Source organism: Cajanus cajan, chromosome 11, assembly GCF_000230855.2.
Source record: "Cajanus cajan strain Asha chromosome 11, NIPB_CcT2T_4, whole genome shotgun sequence".
Lineage (NCBI taxonomy): Eukaryota > Viridiplantae > Streptophyta > Magnoliopsida > Fabales > Fabaceae > Cajanus > Cajanus cajan.
Window position 1 is genome coordinate 47,259,042 of NC_138527.1, and position 20,726 is coordinate 47,279,767.

Here is a 20,726-nt window from a genome sequence, read left to right on the forward strand (position 1 = left end):
TATAATTTTTATTTATAGAAAGGGTAAAAATATTATTGATATTAATTTATCAGTAATATTAAAATACTAATAATATATAAATTTTATTTATTTAATAATAGTAAATATATATCATTTGATACATTAAAAAAATATATACGTTAATTTAAATAAACAAACAATTATATAGTTTTAAAACATTATATATATATATATATATTAAAATTTTAAAATTATTAAATTTTTAATGAGAAAGACTAAAATTCCACAATTATGATATTTGAGAGATTAAAATTGTTCAATTAAAAATTGTGAGACTAAAATTACACAATTATAATCTTTTAAGGACTGAAATTACTCAATTAAAACCTTAGAGATCAAAATTGCATAATTATAATATCAAAAACACAATTAAGTAAAGAATATTTTATTCACAGTTCTGGAACGGGCCGTTCTGAAACCAGAACGGCCCGTTCTGATTTCAGAACGTCCCGTTCTGCTTCACTGGTGGTGTTTTAATTTTGCAACCAGAACGGTCCGTTCCGGTTTCAGAACGGGCCGTTCCGGGTCCAGGTGTATTAAAAAGAATTTTCTCATCCACGTGGATGCCACGTATGCATCTACGTGGCATCCACGTGGCCAAAAGTTAACTCCGTTTAAATAATTTGGACGGAAATCCCACATTGAAACTAATTAATTAATTTGGGACTAAATTGAAACCAATTAATTAATTTGGGACCAATTTGAGACCAAAAATTAATGAAAGACTAAATTGAAACAAAAAAGATTATAAGGGACAAAACAGGATTTTAGCCTTTTTTTTTTTCAATTTTGGGTGAAATAGAATATTACTTGTAAGTTTATTTCTAGCAGAAAGTGGTAACCTAGACTTGGATCAGTAAATTGAAGGTTAAAATTTCATTAAATCGTGTTTTTTTTTCTAATATTAAATGACTTGTGTTCAAAATTCAAATAATCATTTATAAGCATACAAGCTCAAACATGATCTGATATAAAATTTCATTCCATTTTTTTTACTTTCATTTGATAATTATTTATATTGTAAAATATATGCATTTAATTTACTGATTTGATAATTATTCATATTTTTTTATTATAATAAACATTAATTGAATAAATTTAAAATATTACTTAAAAGAGTTGAATATCTTTTATAATAAGATAACTAACTAAAAAAATATTTAATTTAAACAGAGTATTGTAACACAACATATATTAAATAAATATGAGCATGATAAAAATTATAGAATAATTCTTTTTAAAAAAAACAAACTATTCAAAAGACTAATATATATCTACCAGACGATTCTCTCCCTCACCCGCTTACACATTAAGACACATACTCTAAGTTGTTTATGCTTCTTGTACTCTTATTTTTTTCGTAGTTATAAGTAGAAATTACAATGACAAAAACAACGTTAAAATTTTAAATTTTGTGCATATTATTTAAATTTTGTAAATCAAATCTAAGTAGTTTGAAAAACAATAAAGCTTTACAACAATGTTAGCTATATCTTTGCAATAATGTTAAGCTTATATATATAAGGAAGGATCATTTTATTTAAGGAGTAAGTTTATCTACACTTACTCTGTTCAATAACTCATATTCTATATTAAATTTTAACGATCAAACCGTTTAATTTAAAGTTCTTAATGCATAAATCAAATTTGTAAATTTTTAGAAATTTTGAAAATCATTTGATACTTCATTTCATTAATTCAAAATTGACGGATAATCATAAAATTATTTTATACATTGATTCGAATTAATGAAACGAAGTATTAAATAATTTTAAATTTTTAAAAATTTGCAGATTTGATCTATGCATTAAGAACTTTAAATTAAACGATTAGATCGTTGAAATTAAACGATTATATATATATAGAGTTAATCACTTATACATTGCAGTGCAAACCAATTATATCTTTTAATTGTGTCATGTCACTGTAAACACATTTACTTTTAACAGTGACATGACACAATTAAAAAATATAATTGGTTATCGGTGTAAAAAAATTTTACACTGACAGTATATAAGTGATTAACTCATATATATATATATATATATATATCAGAAGGAATTTGCTTATTTCATAAGTAAGTTTATCTACATTTATTCTGTTTAATAATTAATATTCTACATCAAATTTCAACGATCCAATCATTGAATTTAAAATTCTTAATACAAAGATTAAGTTTACAAATTTTTATAAAAATTGAAAACCATTTAATACTTCATCTCGTTAATTTAAATCAACATATAAAATATTTTTATAATTATCCATCAATTTGAATTAATAAAATGAAGTGTCGAATAATTTTTTAAAACTTTCATACTTTATCTATGTATTAAAATTTTTTAATTTAATAATTAAATCATTAAAATTTAATATAAAATATGAATTATTGAATAAAGTAAGTTTAGATTGACTTATTCTGAAAGTAAACACATATTATCTTATGGTGTGTGTGAAAATATACAACAATATATATTATTTTATTTTATAGTATATAACAATAATATTATACCAAAAGTTATCAACTCAAGTTATTCGACACTTATCCTTCTTAATTAAGATACAGGATTTGATCTCTAACATACGGATAAAGATGCAATTGGACTTAGGGGTACCTCTTACTCATAGAAAGTGAGAAAAAGTTGCAATTTCTTAATAAAACAAAAATATATATAACAATAATATTATGACAAACACATGCCTTGTTACAACATTCTTGGATCCCATTAAACTTTGTATTTATACTCTATTTTTTGTTATAATTTTTTTTTAATAATTTTCATATATTATTGTTACAAGTTATTTATACAATTACTCACATAACAATTGAATTATAACTTCTTAATAATTCATCTCTATAAAACAATTAATTATTGTATAGTTATTCATATTTGTTAAAGATATGTCTAGATGAATTGAAATCTATCTTTCAAAAAGGGGTAGTCTTAAGAGATTTTATATCCACCAACACCTCAACTATGAATGTACATATTCTATCACAACTTAATTTATTTCTTCAATTTTTTTAGAATTGTGGTTAATTTACTTCCACTTTTCTATTTTAACCCAAACAATATTATTATAATATATTTTTCAGAAACACTATGCTTAGATTACAAAGGTTGTCCTAATCATTGTTGTGCATAATTTGGGATTGCTAGCAATTTTCTACCTATTATTATGCTAAGTCAAATATGAATGTTATATTTTTTTTTAATCTATGGTTTGTTATACTTTACTTCACAAAGTATTATTTTAACCTAATAATTTTATTCAAATGGACATGTAGTTCAATGATTAATGCTTGACACTTGTAGTGGAGGCATGATGTGAATACGATGATGACTTTAATTTGTTACTTTTATGTTTTTTTATTTAGTATTGTAAAATAATTATAATAGGTTTGGAGTTTCTATTAATGGATATGTTGCACATCTTTGATTTTTGTTGTTGATGCACAAAAAAAAATATATTTGAGGGTGTAGTTTATAATTTTTTTTATATCATGTATTAAAAAATTATAATATTTAAATAATTTAAAATTTGAATAATTTTATTCATGTTTAAGTCTAAACGGACAAAATAAAATTTGAATAACCAAATATATAAAAAGAGATATAAAAAATAAAAAATTTAAAATTTAGATAAATTAAATTATTCAAGACCTAATATATAAGAAAATCATTCGCATTAATTGAGATTGTCCAAATCAAGATTCATCTAAACCAATAGACTATTTGGTTGAAATCAATTATAAATAATATGCATTTCATAAGTTACATTGGTTTACTGTAACAGCTTGAAACTGGTACCTGATCAACATAATTTATAAGATAAATTAATTGATTTTTATAATAAATATTTTTAAAATTACGTGAATAATTGCATTTAATCAGTTGATATATTTTGAAGTTATTAGAGTATAAGACAAATCACGGGAGTATAGAATGAATATATTCTATTCCATTATATCTAGGGTCCCGAATACTTTTGTAATTTGCTTTGGAGGACGAATTTTAGCAAATGGTGGAAGTTGTTAGTATTCTGGTATCATTTTCGTATGTCACACTCTTAGCAGATAGCAATTCTGGGAATTGGATGGCGACAAATACACGTGGGTGGTCCTAACGAATAGGCTCTGGAGCATAGCAAAACTATCTTCATAGCTACACCACTCAGCTACTTCAAGACATCAAATACATTTCACGTACGGTTAGTTATAAGCTTATCATAATCCATATTAATTATACAATAACGTTAATCAAACTCTTTTCTTTTGTGGATAATGGCATATACAAAAATTCTACCAACTATTGATTTTCATGACTGTGTTTTTTCGAAATTCTAATACTACGGGTGTAACAATTATTTCATGAAAACTTTCAATAAAATTACGGATTACATATCCATTTATCCCGTGACAACCTAGGATTAGAAGCTTACATGTGGATTTTGTTCCACTTCCAATTTAACGATCATAATGTTCTAAAACCCCAGGAAAGTGTATAGACTTGAGCAAATTTTATGTAAACCCGTGTCTCATGATCAGCAAAATCTAAAAACACACGTTTTTAAATTACCTGCCGACAGTTGATTGTACACCTGTAAAGATAATTCAGAAGTCACAATCTCAAACTCAAAGCATTGCCCACATATTCATTCCGTTGTAGTACTAAAGCCATTGTTAATTTGCACGTACGCGATCTGGGAAAAAAAAAAAGACGTTTAAATAAATCAAACTTTGAAAGTTAGCAACTTGTGTATTTTATTTGAATGAACAGAAAAATGGTGATGCTGCATTTGTCGTGTTTTGAACAAATTTTATTTAATTTGTTACGTACAATCTTACTTTTTATACAGTTTATATTTTTTTCCCATTTTTTTATTACACAATTCATTTTTTTTTTTTTTTCTCTTCTCCTTCTTCGAACTCTTTTTTCTAAAGTTATATATACCACACCGTTGTGTGTCAAAAAATAATTTAAAATTTAAATAAATAGAGTGGGTAAAAATTCAAGGAATCATTTAAAGAGTTTATAATTTTTATGATATTATTTTTATTTATAAATTTTTATCAATTTATTTTAATATCTTTTACATATTTGTTTTCTTTTTTATTTTTAATTAGAATGATTATAATATTAAAATTTTGTATACAGTTTTGTTCTATATATAAAGATAAGAAATGAATTTATGTGCATTTTATTTAAGATCTTTCAACATGTAAGTAATCTTACGTGAAGTTTGAAATGATATAATCCTTCATCGTATTGAAACTTGTCTAGAGTGTATTTATATTCTCTATATATTCATGAATAGACCAATTGCTTTTTAATTTCATTATCTTCTTTGTCTTTTAGGCAAACTGCAACAAACCAAAATCCACGATAAAAGCATGGAACAAAGCAACAACACCAACGCTAGCAAAGAACAAAGGTTTTAGCCGGAGTTGGGATAAATGTCAATTTCAGATCCATGAGAGGCTCCTATTTTACGACGTTTGTTCAGTTTAATATCAAAATCATTTCTCTCTCTCTCTCTATATATATATAAAGGTAAAATATGTTTTTCTTCCACTAAAAAATTTTCATATTTAGTTTTAATTCTTTAAAAAAAATTTTGCTATTTTGATATTTTTTAATTTAAAAGTGTACTACTTTTAATTTTAAAAGTGATTTAAATAGTAATTTTTAAACTAATTTTATAATAGAGAACGAAAATAGTAGTTAAATCTCTACAAATATTGGCGTTCCCTTTAGCGATCATAATTTTGTCTTGAAAAAACGTAATGCTGAGAACATCATGTTTAATTTTTTTTTTCTCTATATATGTTATATCATTATTTTATTTTATATTTCTTTTCCTCCCCATTTAATGTTGTCCTTCTTATTTTACAAATTGGATATTGCATAGCACAATAGGTGTCTGATTATTATAAAGTGTGGCTATAAAATGAGTTGGTTCTGTAGCTCTTGAATTCATTGGATTATTAGCATGAGAGACATGAAAGAAGGCATTTCCAAAACAAATGAGTACTTGTTGAAGAAGAAGGTCTTGTTGAGTCTCTTGGCTACCTTGGTTCTTGCGGGGGCAGTGATTTGCATTGTGGCGGGAGCAAGGTCCCACAACAAGGATGAACCATCTCCTCCGTCCCATGGCATCATCAAAAGCGCTTGCAGCAGCACATTGTACCCGGAGCTCTGCTTTTCATCCATAACCTCCGAACATGAGAACGTGACCAACAAGCTTTTCTCCCACAAAGATGTCATAAACGTGGCACTGGATATTGGGTACAGATTCGTCCATCGCAACTACTTGCTGGTGGAGAAGCTCTTAACACGAAAGAGTCTGAGCAAGAGAGTGAAAACCGCCCTGAACGATTGCTTGGAGACCATTGGCGAAACACTGGACGACATTACCAAAGCGAAGAAGGACCTCCAAGATTACCCATCCCAGACCAAGTCTCTCTATAAGCATGCTGATGACATCAAAACATTCATCAGCTCCGCCGTAACCAACCACGTTACTTGCTTGGACGGCTTCTCTCACAAGTTAGCTGAGAAGCGCTTCAGGAAACTATATCTGCTGAAAGCCCAATTATACGCGCAGTACTTGTGCAGCAATGCGTTGGCTATAGCAAAGAACCTGACTGACACTGACATAGCCATTCACGAGAAGAGCATGAGCATGAAGGAGAGGAAGATGGTGGAGAAGGAGGAGTGGCCGGAGTGGATCTCCGCCGAGGACAAGCGGCTTCTGCAGTCTGATTCGGTGACTCCCAACGTGGTGGTGGCGGCGGACGGCAGCGGGAACTACAAGACAGTATCGGCTGCGGTGGCTGCGGCTCCTTCGAAGAGTAGCAGCAGATACGTGATTAGGATCAAAGCAGGAGTGTACAGAGAGACTGTGGATGTGCCAAGCTCGAAGACTAACATCATGTTGTTGGGAGATGGAAGTAGCAAAACCATCATCACTGCAAGTAAAAATGTAGTCGATGGAGGCACGACCTTCCACTCTGCGACAGTGGCGGTAGTGGGTGACGGGTTCTTGGCGCGAGGCATAACGTTCCAGAATGCAGCAGGGCCGTCAAAAGAGCAAGCAGTGGCCCTAAGAGTTGGAGCAGACCTCTCAGCCTTCTACTTGTGTGGCTTCATAGCGTACCAAGACACTCTCTACGTCCACAGCAATCGCCAGTTCTTCGTCAAATGCTACGTCGCAGGCACAGTGGACTTCATCTTTGGCAACTCAGCTGCTGTCTTACAAGACTGCGACATCAACGCCAGGCGTCCCAATCCAAAACAAAAGAACACCATCACCGCACAAGGCCGCACTGACGCTAACCAAAACACTGGCATTGTCATCCAAAAAAGTAGGATTAACGCCACCACTGACTTGTATGCTGTCAAAAACACCTTCCAATCGTTTCTCGGCAGGCCTTGGCAGGACCATTCCCGAACTGTCATCATGCAAACCAGTATAAGTGATATCATTGACCCTGCTGGCTGGTTAGAGTGGGATGCCGATTCTCCTTTGGACCCCTTGTATTATGGAGAATATAAGAACACTGGCGCTGGAGCTTCCACCTCCAAGAGGGTTAATTGGAAAGGCTTCAAGGTAATCACTAGTGCTTCCGAGGCACAAAGTTTCACCCCTGGCAATTTCATTTCTGGTTCTAACTGGTTGCCTTCTACTGGCTTTCCTTACTCCCTTGGCCTTTAATGTAATTTCCCTCTTCATAAGATTTAACTTAGGTATGGTTCCTTAGATGTTGTTGGAGTTGTTCTTCGATCAGAGTTGAGGTTTTACCTCGATAGTAAGCATAAATGTATATTAATGAGACCTACAGTAAATGCATTTGCATATAATATCGAGATAAAACTCCAACTTTGATTGGAGAACACCAATTGCACTTAAGCAAAATTCGTTCAAAACTATCATAAGAGCACTATGAGCAAGTGAAGTCAAAGACCACTCCTAGAAGCATACACATGGTTGTTCAAAGTGAGCTACTTGGGCTCTTTGAGCAAGCAAAATTCGTTCAGAGTTACCATAAGAGTACTCTAAACTAGTGAAGTCAAAGAACACCCTTAGAAGCACGCACATGCTCGCTTAGAGCAAGCTATATGGATGGTTTGAGCAAGCGTATCCAACCATTCAATATTTTTCTTAACATAATTCTAGAGACATTAGAGTGAGTTCTTTTGAGATTACTTTTATAATCACGGATCGCTCAAAAGTCTCTCTTTTGTTGTGTAATCCCTAGTCACTACAAAAAAATGTGTGATTTGTGGCGGTTATTTTAGTGGTTTCTGGCGGTTAAAAACCGCCACAAATTTCATTACCGGCGTCATCCATACCCGCCGGATCTACGGTCGCCAAAAATCGTTTCCGGCGAATATTTTGTAAACGCTGGTTCTGAGCGCCAGAAAATTCAATCTCTTTGTGGCGATTTGAAATCACCACAAAATGCATTTTTGTTTGACTTGTTTGACATTTTGTGGCAGTTTAAAACCGCCACAAAATTCACCTAAATTTTTCTTGATTTAGCTTTTCTGACAGTGTTAAACCGCCACAAAATTGCATTTTTTTTAAGTTCTCTTACATTTTCTGTCAAACCACATAACATAATAATTTATAGTTAAATAATTTTTTTATTCCCTTATAGTTAAATATTATTTTTTTAAAATAAAAAATATTATTAAAACAATGCATGAAAAAGAAGGAATTGAAGATTAATAATTTATAGTATATAAAACAACTCACCACTAATGCATCATAGTGGAGACCATCGTAAATCAACATCACTCTTTCAGAATAGTTACTTCCCTGTCAAAAGTATTCACTCAAAATGAGAATAGAAAAGTTCAGTCATAAGAAAAGTATTCAAACCTGGTGAAAATCAGCAAGACCAGCAGCCAAAACAACTCCTAATGCTTTTTGAGTTTCAGGGGGTCGCTTAAAAAGACACTTCATAACTGTAGTAAGAAGGTGTAAGCGAACCTGCATCATGAGACAGCAGTTGTTCAAAATACAATTAGGATAAGGATATCGCCAACATAATTATCCAAATTGCTTTTTAAATTTTAACATCTAAAAGATAAGGAGCATGAGCTCCGGACCTTGTTAATATGGTGTTGTTATATGCAAGCTTGCAAATAATATTTCTGATAAGATTCTCGACAATCTCATACCAACTATTTCAACTTGCATCTCCTAACACTCTCACCCCACACACACCATTATCATTAAATTATTCTAACGTCTGTATAAGCAAATTTGATTATTGACATAAAGAATAGGAGGAGAATAAAAATGTAGGATGGGCAAGCTCATACATGGTGACTAAACTTCAAAATAGCAAGAACTACTTGTAGTAATAAAAAGATCTGGAATATTATTACAGCGGGAAACCTGCACACATCATGCTCTTATAAAATAATTTGCTAGAAGATCAAAGTATTATAAAAAGGCCCGCCATGACAAAAAAGAATCCTATTTCACAATTTCTAACAAATTCAAGTTGAACATAAGTCAAGGGAAAGCAGGGACGTGGGGGGAAGATAGTGACAAATTTATTAATGAAATCCCTGAAAGCTACATAGGCTGTAATCCTAAACTATTAAGGAAAAAGACCTAAACATCGATAGACTTGAAGTATAAAACCAAATACAGGCATAGACATTGTATAGGACAGAGGACTTTAAACCTCCTGAAAACGAAATTCTCATGTGATAATCTAAGTTCATATGACCTTAAACAGTTACACCTTTAGATATCATGACATGACCCTAAAACCTGCTTCTCACTATGCCACCAGCGCCCTTAAGAAACTGATAAGGATATGCATATCAGAAGAAACAAGAACAATTAGGCTAGTTATAAATAGGGGCCTATCCGAATAGTAACCGGAATAATTTGCATTCAAATAATAATAATTCCTTCCCATTAAGAACTATTTGAATTTGTATTTTTCCTTAAACTGTATTCTGACTCTACTTATTATATATATACATTTCTAAAATAATCTAAAATTCTATATAATACAATTGACAGAGTATAACCATAATTTTTTTCCCTCTTCTTCCACAATCAAAATTTCAATTCTTCTAATAAGACAAATCAAAGAAAGTTTAACATATCAGTTTGTAGAAAATTCTTAGAAAACATGATTTTCTACAAAATGTTTTTTATATAATTTTTTCTCAAATTTATTTTTTCATGGGAGTTGAGAATATAATATCTTTTAGATGGAAAAAATTTTATTGTGGTAAAGATATCACATTAATTTGTTTCTGTAATATAGTATAAATATTTGATACACAATTAATATTTATAAATATTTTGACCAATGAAAGAAAATGCTATATATAATAAGTCAATACCCTGTCAAGATCAGTGTGTGTGAGAGCCACATGGTCATTACATGCTATACAATTTCTCAGAGCAGATAATCTTTCTTCTATACGTTGAACAACAACTTGATCAGGTAGACTGTTTCTCAAATGTTGAAGCTCTTCAGCAATAGCAACAGTAAAAGAGATCAAGCAACACAAGTCCATAAGTCAGTAAAATATCACAACTGGTGCTGAGTTCTATATCATCAATAAAGATGACACAATAGATATACCATAAAAGGGGAAAATAATACTACTTAATAATCCTAGACAGTATATACCATAAAGATCATTTTCGTACTAAAAGAGACAAATAAACTGATCAAAGCACAACTAAAGAATGAAAACAAATAAAATTGGAAGGGCTAAACCCAGGTTGTCAGAGATCCAGATTCCCAAATGCTTGCAGGCAGCCAAACAAAAGTTCAGAACCAAAGTAGAGGACTAGGGGGTACCCTGTTTATAATTTGGTGATTAAACTGATATATTTATGCACAAGCCACAAAAATGGTTATACCGTCATACATAGAAATTTTCGTAATCATATCAGTGTTAACAACACTCAACATCATTGTTCAAATTCCAAGAAACATTCAAAGAGTTCCTTAGAGTGAATCACGAATGAATACCTTCAAATTATCTGCCAATTCTCTTCATCGATGAGTCTATGTAATGGTGGACACGCACACAAATTGAAGAAGATGTTTGAGCTAAGAAAGAATTCGACACTCCGACTCGTGAAAGAAGATGAAGAAGAAGTTTGAGACTCACGAAGTCTTTTATAGGTTTTGACAATTATTTTGAATTAAAGTTCTAAACTCTTTTTAATTTTTTATTCTTTTAATAAAAAAGATAGAAAATATTTTAATTAAATTGACCACTGATATGGAGAATTGGTCTTAAAAATTATGGCGGTTTTTAGCCGCCGAAATATTTAATTATTTGTAAAATTATAACATTTTTTGACAGTTTATTAAAACCGCCAAAAAATAACCGCCAACAATCCCCATTTTTTTTTTTGTAGTGAGTGATGAGTGACTAAGTTCTTTAGATTAATGTAGTTGTTGTACTCATGTAATCTTCCTTATTTTCATTCAATATATTATTTTTATTTAGTTTATAATTTATTCGTTATACTTAATATTTACTTTGACTAATGTATAATTTTATAATTTTAACTAAGGTTGATAATTTTTTTTTAAAATTACTATCCAAGTAAAATGCCGATAAGACTTATTTCCTAGGTATAGGAGTAATCCTTATTAGTCAATTTTTAAGTTCATGACATTAATACATGTTGTTTAACAAAAATTATTGAAGAATTAGGACTTTTCTTAAACAAGTTAGAGTTTCTTACATAAAAAATTAAGATTTAAATATAATCGATGACTATTAATTTAATCATATAATTTCCAATACTAAATAAAAATTGTAGCAAATTTGCCTAGAAAATAATTTTATAAAATTTTCATATTTCATATTAAATAATTTTAAATTTCTTTAATCATCTATTTAATACTAAAATTATATTAAACATTTATAATTGAAGTCCTGAATTTAATTTACTATCTATAGTTACTTGTCAAATAAATATTAGGCTAAAACCCTATTTTGGTCCCTTATAATCTTTTTTTGTTTCAATTTAGTCCTTCATTAATTTTTGGTCTCAAATTGGTCCCAAATTAATTAATTGGTTTCAATTTAGTCCCAAATTAATTAATTAGTTTCAATGTGGGACTTCCGTCCAAATTATTTAAACGGAGTTAACTTTTGGCCACGTGGATGCCACGTAGATGCATACGTGGCATCCACGTGGATGAGAAAATTCTTTTTAATACACCTGGACCCGGAACGACCCGTTCTGAAACCAGAACGGGCCGTTCTGATTACAAAATTAAAACACCACCAGTGAATCAGAACGAGCCGTTCTGAAATCAGAACGGGCCGTTCTGGTTTCAGAACGGCCCATTCCAGAACTGTGAATAAAATATTCTTTACTTAATTGTGTTTTTGATATTATAATTATGCAATTTTGATCTCTAAGATTTTAATTGAGTAATTTCAGTCCTTAAAAGATTATAATTGTGTAATTTTAGTCTCACAATTTTTAATTAAACAATTTTAATCTCTCAAATATCATAATTGTGGAATTTTAGTCTTTCTCATCAAAAATTTAATAATTTTAAAATTTTAATATATATATATATAATGTTTTAAAACTATATAATTGTTTGTTTATTTAAATTAACGTATATTTTTTTTAATGTATCAAATGATATATATTTACTATTACTAAATAAATAAAATTTATATATTATTAGTATTTTAATATTACTGATAAATTAATATCAATAATATTTTTACCCTTTTTATAAATAAACTAATAATTTGATAAATATAACTTAATATATATTAATATACTTTTACAAAAATATAAATATATAAGATCAGATATATATTTCTAATTAATATACTTATATTTTTGTAAAAGTATATTAATATATAACAAGTTATATTTATCAAATTATTAGTTTATCTATAAATATATTAATAATATTATATAATATCAAAAATTATAATATACGTTAATTTGAATAGATAAATAATTATTTAATTTTAAAATATTATATATATATATATATATTAAAATTATTAATTTTTAATGGGAGAAACAAAAATCATACTATTATGATATTTGAGGGACTAAAATTGTTCAATTAAAAATTGAAGGACCAAAATCGCGCAATTCCAATTCTTTAAGGACTAAAATTATACAATTAAAATCTTGGAGATCACAAAACTGCACAATTGTAATACTTGAGGGATAAAAAATGCAATTAAACCAATATTCTTAATTAATTTTATTAAAAAATATAATAATTAATAAGATAAAAGGAATATCACTTTATAATTTTTTGCAACTTATTTAAGATTAAAGGAATAAAATGATAAAAATTAATAAGATAAACATAATAAAATAAAATATAAAAAAAATATTAATATATTTATTTTATTGGATATAATAACATAATTAAAATATAATTAATAATATATATTTTATAAAATTATTAATATTTTATATATAAAAAAATAAAATAAAACCGGAACGGCTCGTTCTGAAACTGGAACGGGCCGTTCTGGTGCATTTTGGGTGTGTTAATTTTGCACTTGGAACGGGCCGTTCCGGATGCAAAATTAACACACCAAAAGTGCACCCAGAACGGCCCGTTCCGGTTTCAGAACGGGCCGTTCTGGGTCCAGGTGTTTTCAAAAAAATTCTCATCCACGTGGATGTCACGTATGCATCTACGTGGCCAAAAGTTAACACCGTTAAAGCAATTTGGACGGAAAGTCCCACATTGAAACCAATTAATTAATTTAGGACTAAATTGAAACCAATTAATTAGTTTGGGACCAAATTGAGACTAAAAATTAATGAGAGAATAAATTGAAACAAAAAAAAATTATAAGGGACTAAAATAAGATTTTAGCCTAAATATTAAGGAGCACTACCCACAACCGTAGCCTCGCAATTATTTAATTCTGCCACGTCGAAGAAGCCTTGAGGACCTCGGAGATTACCCTAGCCCTTCCTCCAAGAACCCTCTCTCTCACCACGTCGAAGATCTCAATGTTCTTGGTGATGGAATAACCAAAACCATCATCCCTGCGATAGCACCACCACCTTCAACTCTGCCACTGCTGGTAAGTTCCTCAATTACTTCTTTTTATTTTTTAATTAATAATATCTAACTCCTTTTCTTTTTCTCTCTTAAAATTACAAGTTATACGTACGTGTGGCGGCATATATAAGTAGACTGAATAGAATTTTAATTGGGGAAGTATACCACATACTAGATGCCATAAAGGAAGATATAGGTAATAGTACTATGCAATGTCATGACTCGTGTAATACAAGAAGAGATTAATAAGTGTTTGGGAAAATTAAGAGAATAAATTTATGATTAATTATACATGTATACATAATATTGATTATAGATTTTTTAATTAGTTGCATAATTGCTCTTTTTTCTTTCTAAAACACCCATTATTGTCCCTAAATCTAAAATGAAATCAAAATTAAGATCTAAAAAACAAACAAGAAAACTTCCGATCGAGGACCAGCAGCATACATATATAGAAAGTAGTTAGTGTTTCATCAAAGATGACTTCATTAGCTTTATATGCATTTGTAGATTTAAAACACTCGACTTTACACAAAATGACGATTTAATGATTTGAGTTTTAAGATCATTTGAAAAACTATCAGAACTTGCATGTGTACTGTTCTAAAAAACTACCAATTCTCACAACACAAGCAAGTTAACGGTAAGATTGACAAGATCCTTCGGTTGCATTGGTGCTGTGTGTTGTGACACGCTTAATTAATTCAACCAACTGAAGTAGGTTTTAGTGCAATTGTAATGTAATCAATACGAAAAGTCTAGATGCATAGAAAATGGATGTAGTACTCCAGTCAAAGGAATTTAAAACAGCAGAAGATGACAGAGACGACGAGGAGAAGGAACCAGAGATGGGTATGATCACTTTGAGCCTCAAAGTTGTCCCTTCTACTATTTAAATAGTTGCATATCTAGGGTTCAAAAGAAATAAAAGAAAAAAATCCTTAATATTGCATGCGAAAGAATTAAAATTTACATACTTTGAAGAAGATGAGACAAAAATAGACATATAATATTTCATTTTGTTTTTTTAAAATTAAAAATGCACTTTTTATTACACTTATTTATCCAGTCAACTATATTAATTATTAACTAAAATTTTAAATTTATGTAAATTTTACTCTTTTTATATATTTGTTTTAATTTTTATTTACTGATTTTTATTATTTATTTATTAAACTCATATACATTTTAAGTAAAAGAAAATACATTAAAAGAGTTGTGTCAAATAATATTAATATTTTTCAACATTATTCGAAACCAACATCACCCATTGAACCGAACCAAGTATTTATCGCTTTTTTTTATATTTTAAATCCTATAGTTCATTTACTTATAAAATTTATATAAAAGTAGGTAATAAAAAAAAAAAAGCGGATCAATTTAAACCGACCTAATGGATTAAGCTGGCCCAACAATTTTATAATATATAAGTATTTTTGTCATAGTTTACTCAATTTGATTTCACAAATTTAAACCCGAACTTGCGTGGTCGTATCATAATTAGGATGGAATCTGTCCCTTGTTTTGTTTGCACTATATTTTGTGTTGGTTTCTGCTCTGCTAGTGTTGTTGCACTTAATGAATTTGTGTGGTTACATTGCAGTCGTTACGTAGTCTGGGAAAAATCCAAGTCTCGATTAAGATAGATGTGATATCCTCTTAGAATAGTGAATTTGAACCTAACTCAACTTTACAAAATTAGCTTGTAAAATAAGGGTTATTTTTCACTTATATACTAATCAATTGTTTAATCTCTAGTCGACGTGAGATTTGAATTTTTTTCAATGGTCCAGGCAGTGGCCGAGACTGAGATTTGGAGCAGACCTCTCAGCGTATCCACAGCAATCGCCGATTCTCAGCTGCTGCATGTGTTATAAGTTGAGGCTCCCTTTTTAGACAGCGAAAATGGGAAACATTATTCTGACTTTTCATTTCTAACCCAAACACATTGTATTGTTCAAAACACTTTGTAAAAGTAGTTCACGTATTTCATCGAGTTATCACAGCCATGAAGACAAGGATAATCTTTTGAAAAAAGATACGATCACAAATATTTTCCAGAGCAACCTCTATGCAAGGACAAGGGATTTATTATATATTTATATATTATGATTAGTGCAGGGGAGGCAACCGCATGAATTGTGGCATGAAACTAGAGGGTTATACTGCTTCACAATCTTTTGTGCTTGTTCAGTGCTCTTCTCCATTTGCTCCAAGTGCTTCTGTCTGCCTGCTGCTCTCCACTCCTCAGCTTTTCTGTGAACCACAGCCATCCTCTTCATCAACTTCTCTTCCAACTTTGATCTCATCTTTTCTATTTTCACCTAAACAATTGTTCCAACAACATTCCTTAGTTCCTTAGCTTTTTTATGTCTGGCTTTGACTTCTGATAACTTGGGTATTTCCTACTCAACATTCCTTAAAATGATTTATGCCATGAGTTGAATAATTATGTTTTTACAACCGTCACTCTCGTTCACACAAACTCACTCCCATAAATCGTTAAAGAATGCGCGATGAAATATGATCCTATAAAAGAATTCTGTTGTTTTGAATGGGGCAAAAAATTAATATAACACTGTGTTTGTTTCCTCCCTCCTATATTCCTGCACGATATACTAGTCAATCCCACTGTAACCTTTAATCTGTCCAAACAAATTTTATACATGTGCTAATCCTTCAAATAAAAGTGCGAGAATATTCACTATCCATTTTATACTCAAAGTTTCCCACGAATATCTAAACAAAATGATCACATGTGCTCCATAATATAATATTAGGAACAGAATGACTTATGGGATCATAGTTCTATTTATTAAAAGGGAAGAATATTATTGGATATGCATTGGATTGAGGAAGTGTGGAGTGGTCAAGAAAATAATAATGAGAATGCTCTTGTCCTTAAGCTGGGGCTGGCTCGAGGAGGAAGGCAAACGGCACGCCTAGCAAAGCACTTTGGATTTTAGTCAAAACTTCAACTTCAAACCAGCAACTTACACCAACTTGTATTTACACACTACAGTATTTGAGTGAAACCATCTTGGGTTACTAACATGGGCTTACAAATAGGTCAAGAACTTGTTGCATGCAAAATAAAAAATAAAAACTATCCAGTAAGAATAATTTGTACTTGCCTATTATTTTCGATGCAAAAAACAAGGAACAAGACCGATAAATAGGAAAACGTGTTTTTATGCTTGATTAATTAAGATAAAAACCGTTAAGCATAATTCGTCTCCTGATTTGAAAAATTACAGTCAGAACTTGCGCTGAAACTAATTTAATTTAGAGAATAAGAGACTTGAGCTTTAATGATTTGGTCAATCATACCTAGTGAAGGGTTGAGAATAGTATTATATGGCAAACTATTAATGGTTTCCGCTGGCATTGTTGACGACTGGTTGAATACAAGTCATTGTAAACTAAACATAATTCATGGGAAAAAAAAATCAGTAATGATGTACCTCAAGTTTTTTTGATTGTGCTTCGGCTTTAGCACTTTGAAGATCTACCCAAGCTTGAATTTTGGCTTCTTCTCTCTGATACCTGCAACACATTACAATTTAGTTCTCGCATACACATCAGGTGAAACGGCAATATCAACTACAAGGTTTATTTACCTGAGACAGCCCTTGGTATTTTCCTCTTCTTCCCACGTAGTAGCCTTGCATTCTGAATCAGCATTATGTCTTAAGCTCTTTGATATTTCCTCTTCCTCCTCTTCTCTTGTGCTCCAGTGTGGTGTGACCGAATCATATTGTGTTCCTAGTTGCAATTTAGCAAAATGGCACTCCTCCAGCCTAATAAGGTCATTGGTGCAGGTAGTGTTATTGTGGTTTGCGAAGGACAATGGTCCTGACCTATTTGCAGGAGTATTATGGCGAGCAGGGGATGAACTCTTGAATGGTGTGTGGCATCTTGAAGTTGTGCAACTTCCAAGAGGTGTCATCTCCGTCCCAACATCCTTATGGACCACTTCTTTGCTAGCATCTTTCATTACCTCCCTAGCTTGGTCTCCAAACAAAAATCCTTCTCTAGTTGGTTCTGAATATTGCAAATTTGGGAAAATGGGCTCTGTGCTGTCTGTGAACTTTTCTGCATTGCAAATGGAATTCATTATTGATCAACTAGTTGTTTTAGTTGAAGAATTGAACTCAATCATATCATTCAATTGCAAATGCAGCTGCAAAAGGGTGGGGGTTTCATTCACTATATACTAGTATCAGCTTCTTTGGAAGTTGCAAGTATAGAATGCAATTTACCATCATGATTAACAGCTTGGAACACCAGAATATAGGAAGCACATAATTTTTTGAATCGTAACCAACCCATAATTTATTGTTCAGGAGAAGCAGCATTAAAACAAGCTCCTATGTTGGTAAATTATTTGGAGCTAGAAAGCCCAACGAGCCTGATAATAATTAAAGGTAAAAAGTCCTTTAACCTATATTTGGATTTGGAACAATTCAAATTTAAATTGAAAGAGAAAAAACATTTGAAAAGAGATATAATTCTCTAACTATAACAATTCTAAAGCAAGTTTTGTACAAGAAATCTTCTTTTATAATATTCTATGTAAGCAGAAGTTTGAAAGATCGTAAAGACAGAGGAGAATAGAGAGAGAATGGTAAGGTAGATTGAAAATAACAAAGGCAACAAGGGCAAAGTTGAGTTGAGGAGTAAAAATGTTGATAGCACCTTTTAACATAATGTGTGTGGAGCATGAGATCCCATTAGAAGCATGGAGTGTGTCATGGTGGTCCAAATCCAAAGATGCAGCAGACACCTGAAAGTTGTCAGTGTGCCTCTTTATGTTTGCAGTGTGAGTGTGAGGTGGGGAGGAGGTGGTGATGAGCCATTTCTCTGCATCGTCCCATTTGGAAGGGAAGGTCTTTCTTGAAAGATTTGCAACACTGTTGAAGCTGAAAACGGGTCTGCCAGGGGTTGAGGGAGCCTCTAGTCTCCTGTGCGCTGAAACCTCTCTGCTAGCACTTGACATTGGATCAGAGGTTGCAAAGTGGATCAGGGAAGGAGTTCTGTTTGCATTTACTTTTACCATACAAATTCATGTTAATAGTTTGTTGCCCTCAGGCCTCAACTCAAGTACAGAAAAAATGCAAAACAAACAGATGAATTAAAACAAAAAGACATGGAATGTGAGTGGGGAGATCCATGAGCATCAGAGTGGGGCCTGGCTTAGCTTGAGCTTATTCAAGTGGTGAGGCCTAAGGCTAAGCCTATTCTGCGTATGTTTTAAAACAGTGGGACATGAGAAAGTGACTCTAGACTAGAGTCAGAGGAACAGAACAGCATGCTGAACAACTGTTGACTGCATGGATTGGATTCGAAGCATCCAACACAATTCACATTCACATGGGGAAAGAAGCCTTCACAGTCTCTACTCTTTTCCAAGTGTGTGGAAGATGACGAAACAATGCTGCTACATGAAAAGAAGAGGGGGCTTCGGGACCTGCGAACTGTATAGGAAATCATTTTATCAATTGGCGACTATCATACACTATTAGCATGCACGGTTTAGTTAAAAATTACGTTGGGGAAATCATGTATAGATATTCTCCCATTCACTTTTTCTTAATATCTTTTAGATTTAATTGCGTTTTTTTTCCTTAATTAGTCTTTCAATTTTTAATTAAATAATTTTAATCATTTAAGTATTATAATCGTATCATTTTAGTCTTTTTTATATAAATTTTTATCTATTTATATAATTTAAATAGGTCAAAAATTATATAATTATAATATTTTTAATAAAAAATCTTTGTAATCACTGTTATAAGGATACTTATTAAAGAATCAATAGGTATAAATTTTTCATTAAAAACTAAAATAAATAACATTTTCCTTCGATACATTTTAAATAATTAAAGAGTTTTGAAAATGTGTTAGAGTTAATTTCTCTAACGTTTCTCTATATTTCACACTTAGAAAAAAGAAGAGAGAGAAAGGAAAATATAAATATGCAAGATTCTAAGTGATATAACTTAAGTTTAGCATTCAATCTTTATAAATATACTGTCTATAAAATTCATAAATATTACACTGATTTAATAATTTTGTCATTTTGTGTGACTTCTCTTTTATCTTCATTTGTTATACATCTCTCTCGTCTCCTCTATTTCTCATTTCTTTCTCATGCTTCTCTATCTTTCTTCTCTTTCTTCTGTTTTATATTTTTCTTTTCCCTACTAATATTAATATAAAAAATTATTAATATTTTTTTTATATATGCATATTATTTCAAAAGAAGAAGTTTCACACAACATATTACTTAAACAATTTAAACATTGAGCCTTTATATATTAAAGTATTATACAAAGATATTAAACTCACACAAACGAGAATGAGCCTTTATATAAATAATTTTATAAAATCTCATTTGCAATTGCCTCCGGAAATCCTTACTTTATGCATTTATCAAATAGCCCAGGATAGATTTTTTGTTTCTCAGTTTTTGATGAAGTAGAACTGCAATACAAGTGTCATGCCATGCAAATGACTCAAATAGCAAAGAACACATTTGGATTTGTTGATGGCTCCGTTGTGCGACCCAATGATATTTAAGAACGTTTTGATGAGCAAAATGACCGACAATTTTTTCTTCTTGCTT

General features: G+C 30.9%; 2 protein-coding genes and 1 long non-coding RNA gene across 5 annotated transcripts; 2 read left to right on the forward strand and 1 right to left on the reverse strand.

Annotated features, from left to right (window-relative positions):
- Nucleotides 1-5,925: 5,925 nt before the first annotated feature.
- LOC109797073 (pectinesterase) lies at nt 5,926-7,761 on the forward strand. The gene has a single exon (XM_020356978.3). It carries the CDS (start codon nt 6,013-6,015, stop codon nt 7,735-7,737), a length of 1,725 nt encoding a protein of 574 aa, XP_020212567.2. The 5' UTR covers nt 5,926-6,012; the 3' UTR covers nt 7,738-7,761.
- A 5,191-nt stretch (nt 7,762-12,952) lies between these two features.
- Nucleotides 12,953-16,561, forward strand: LOC145953047 (uncharacterized). The gene is made up of 2 exons (XR_014430585.1): nt 12,953-14,117; nt 14,198-16,561. It is a non-coding gene; the product is annotated as an uncharacterized LOC145953047 (long non-coding RNA).
- On the reverse strand, nt 16,005-19,587 carry LOC109795726 (Remorin family protein). Of its 3 annotated transcripts, none has more exons than XM_020355244.3 (4): nt 18,797-19,583; nt 17,719-18,193; nt 17,563-17,644; nt 16,005-16,422 (listed from the first exon to the last, which is right to left on the reverse strand). In XM_020355244.3, exons 1-4 carry the CDS (start codon nt 19,155-19,157, stop codon nt 16,198-16,200), a joined length of 1,143 nt encoding a protein of 380 aa, XP_020210833.1. In that variant the 5' UTR covers nt 19,158-19,583; the 3' UTR covers nt 16,005-16,197. The 3 variants fall into 3 exon arrangements, with proteins under 3 accessions (XP_020210833.1, XP_020210834.1, XP_020210835.1); XM_020355245.3 differs by having other exon boundaries at nt 16,238-17,040; nt 18,797-19,587; XM_020355246.3 differs by having other exon boundaries at nt 16,238-17,114; nt 18,797-19,586.
- Between the last annotated feature and the right edge of the window lie 1,139 nt (nt 19,588-20,726).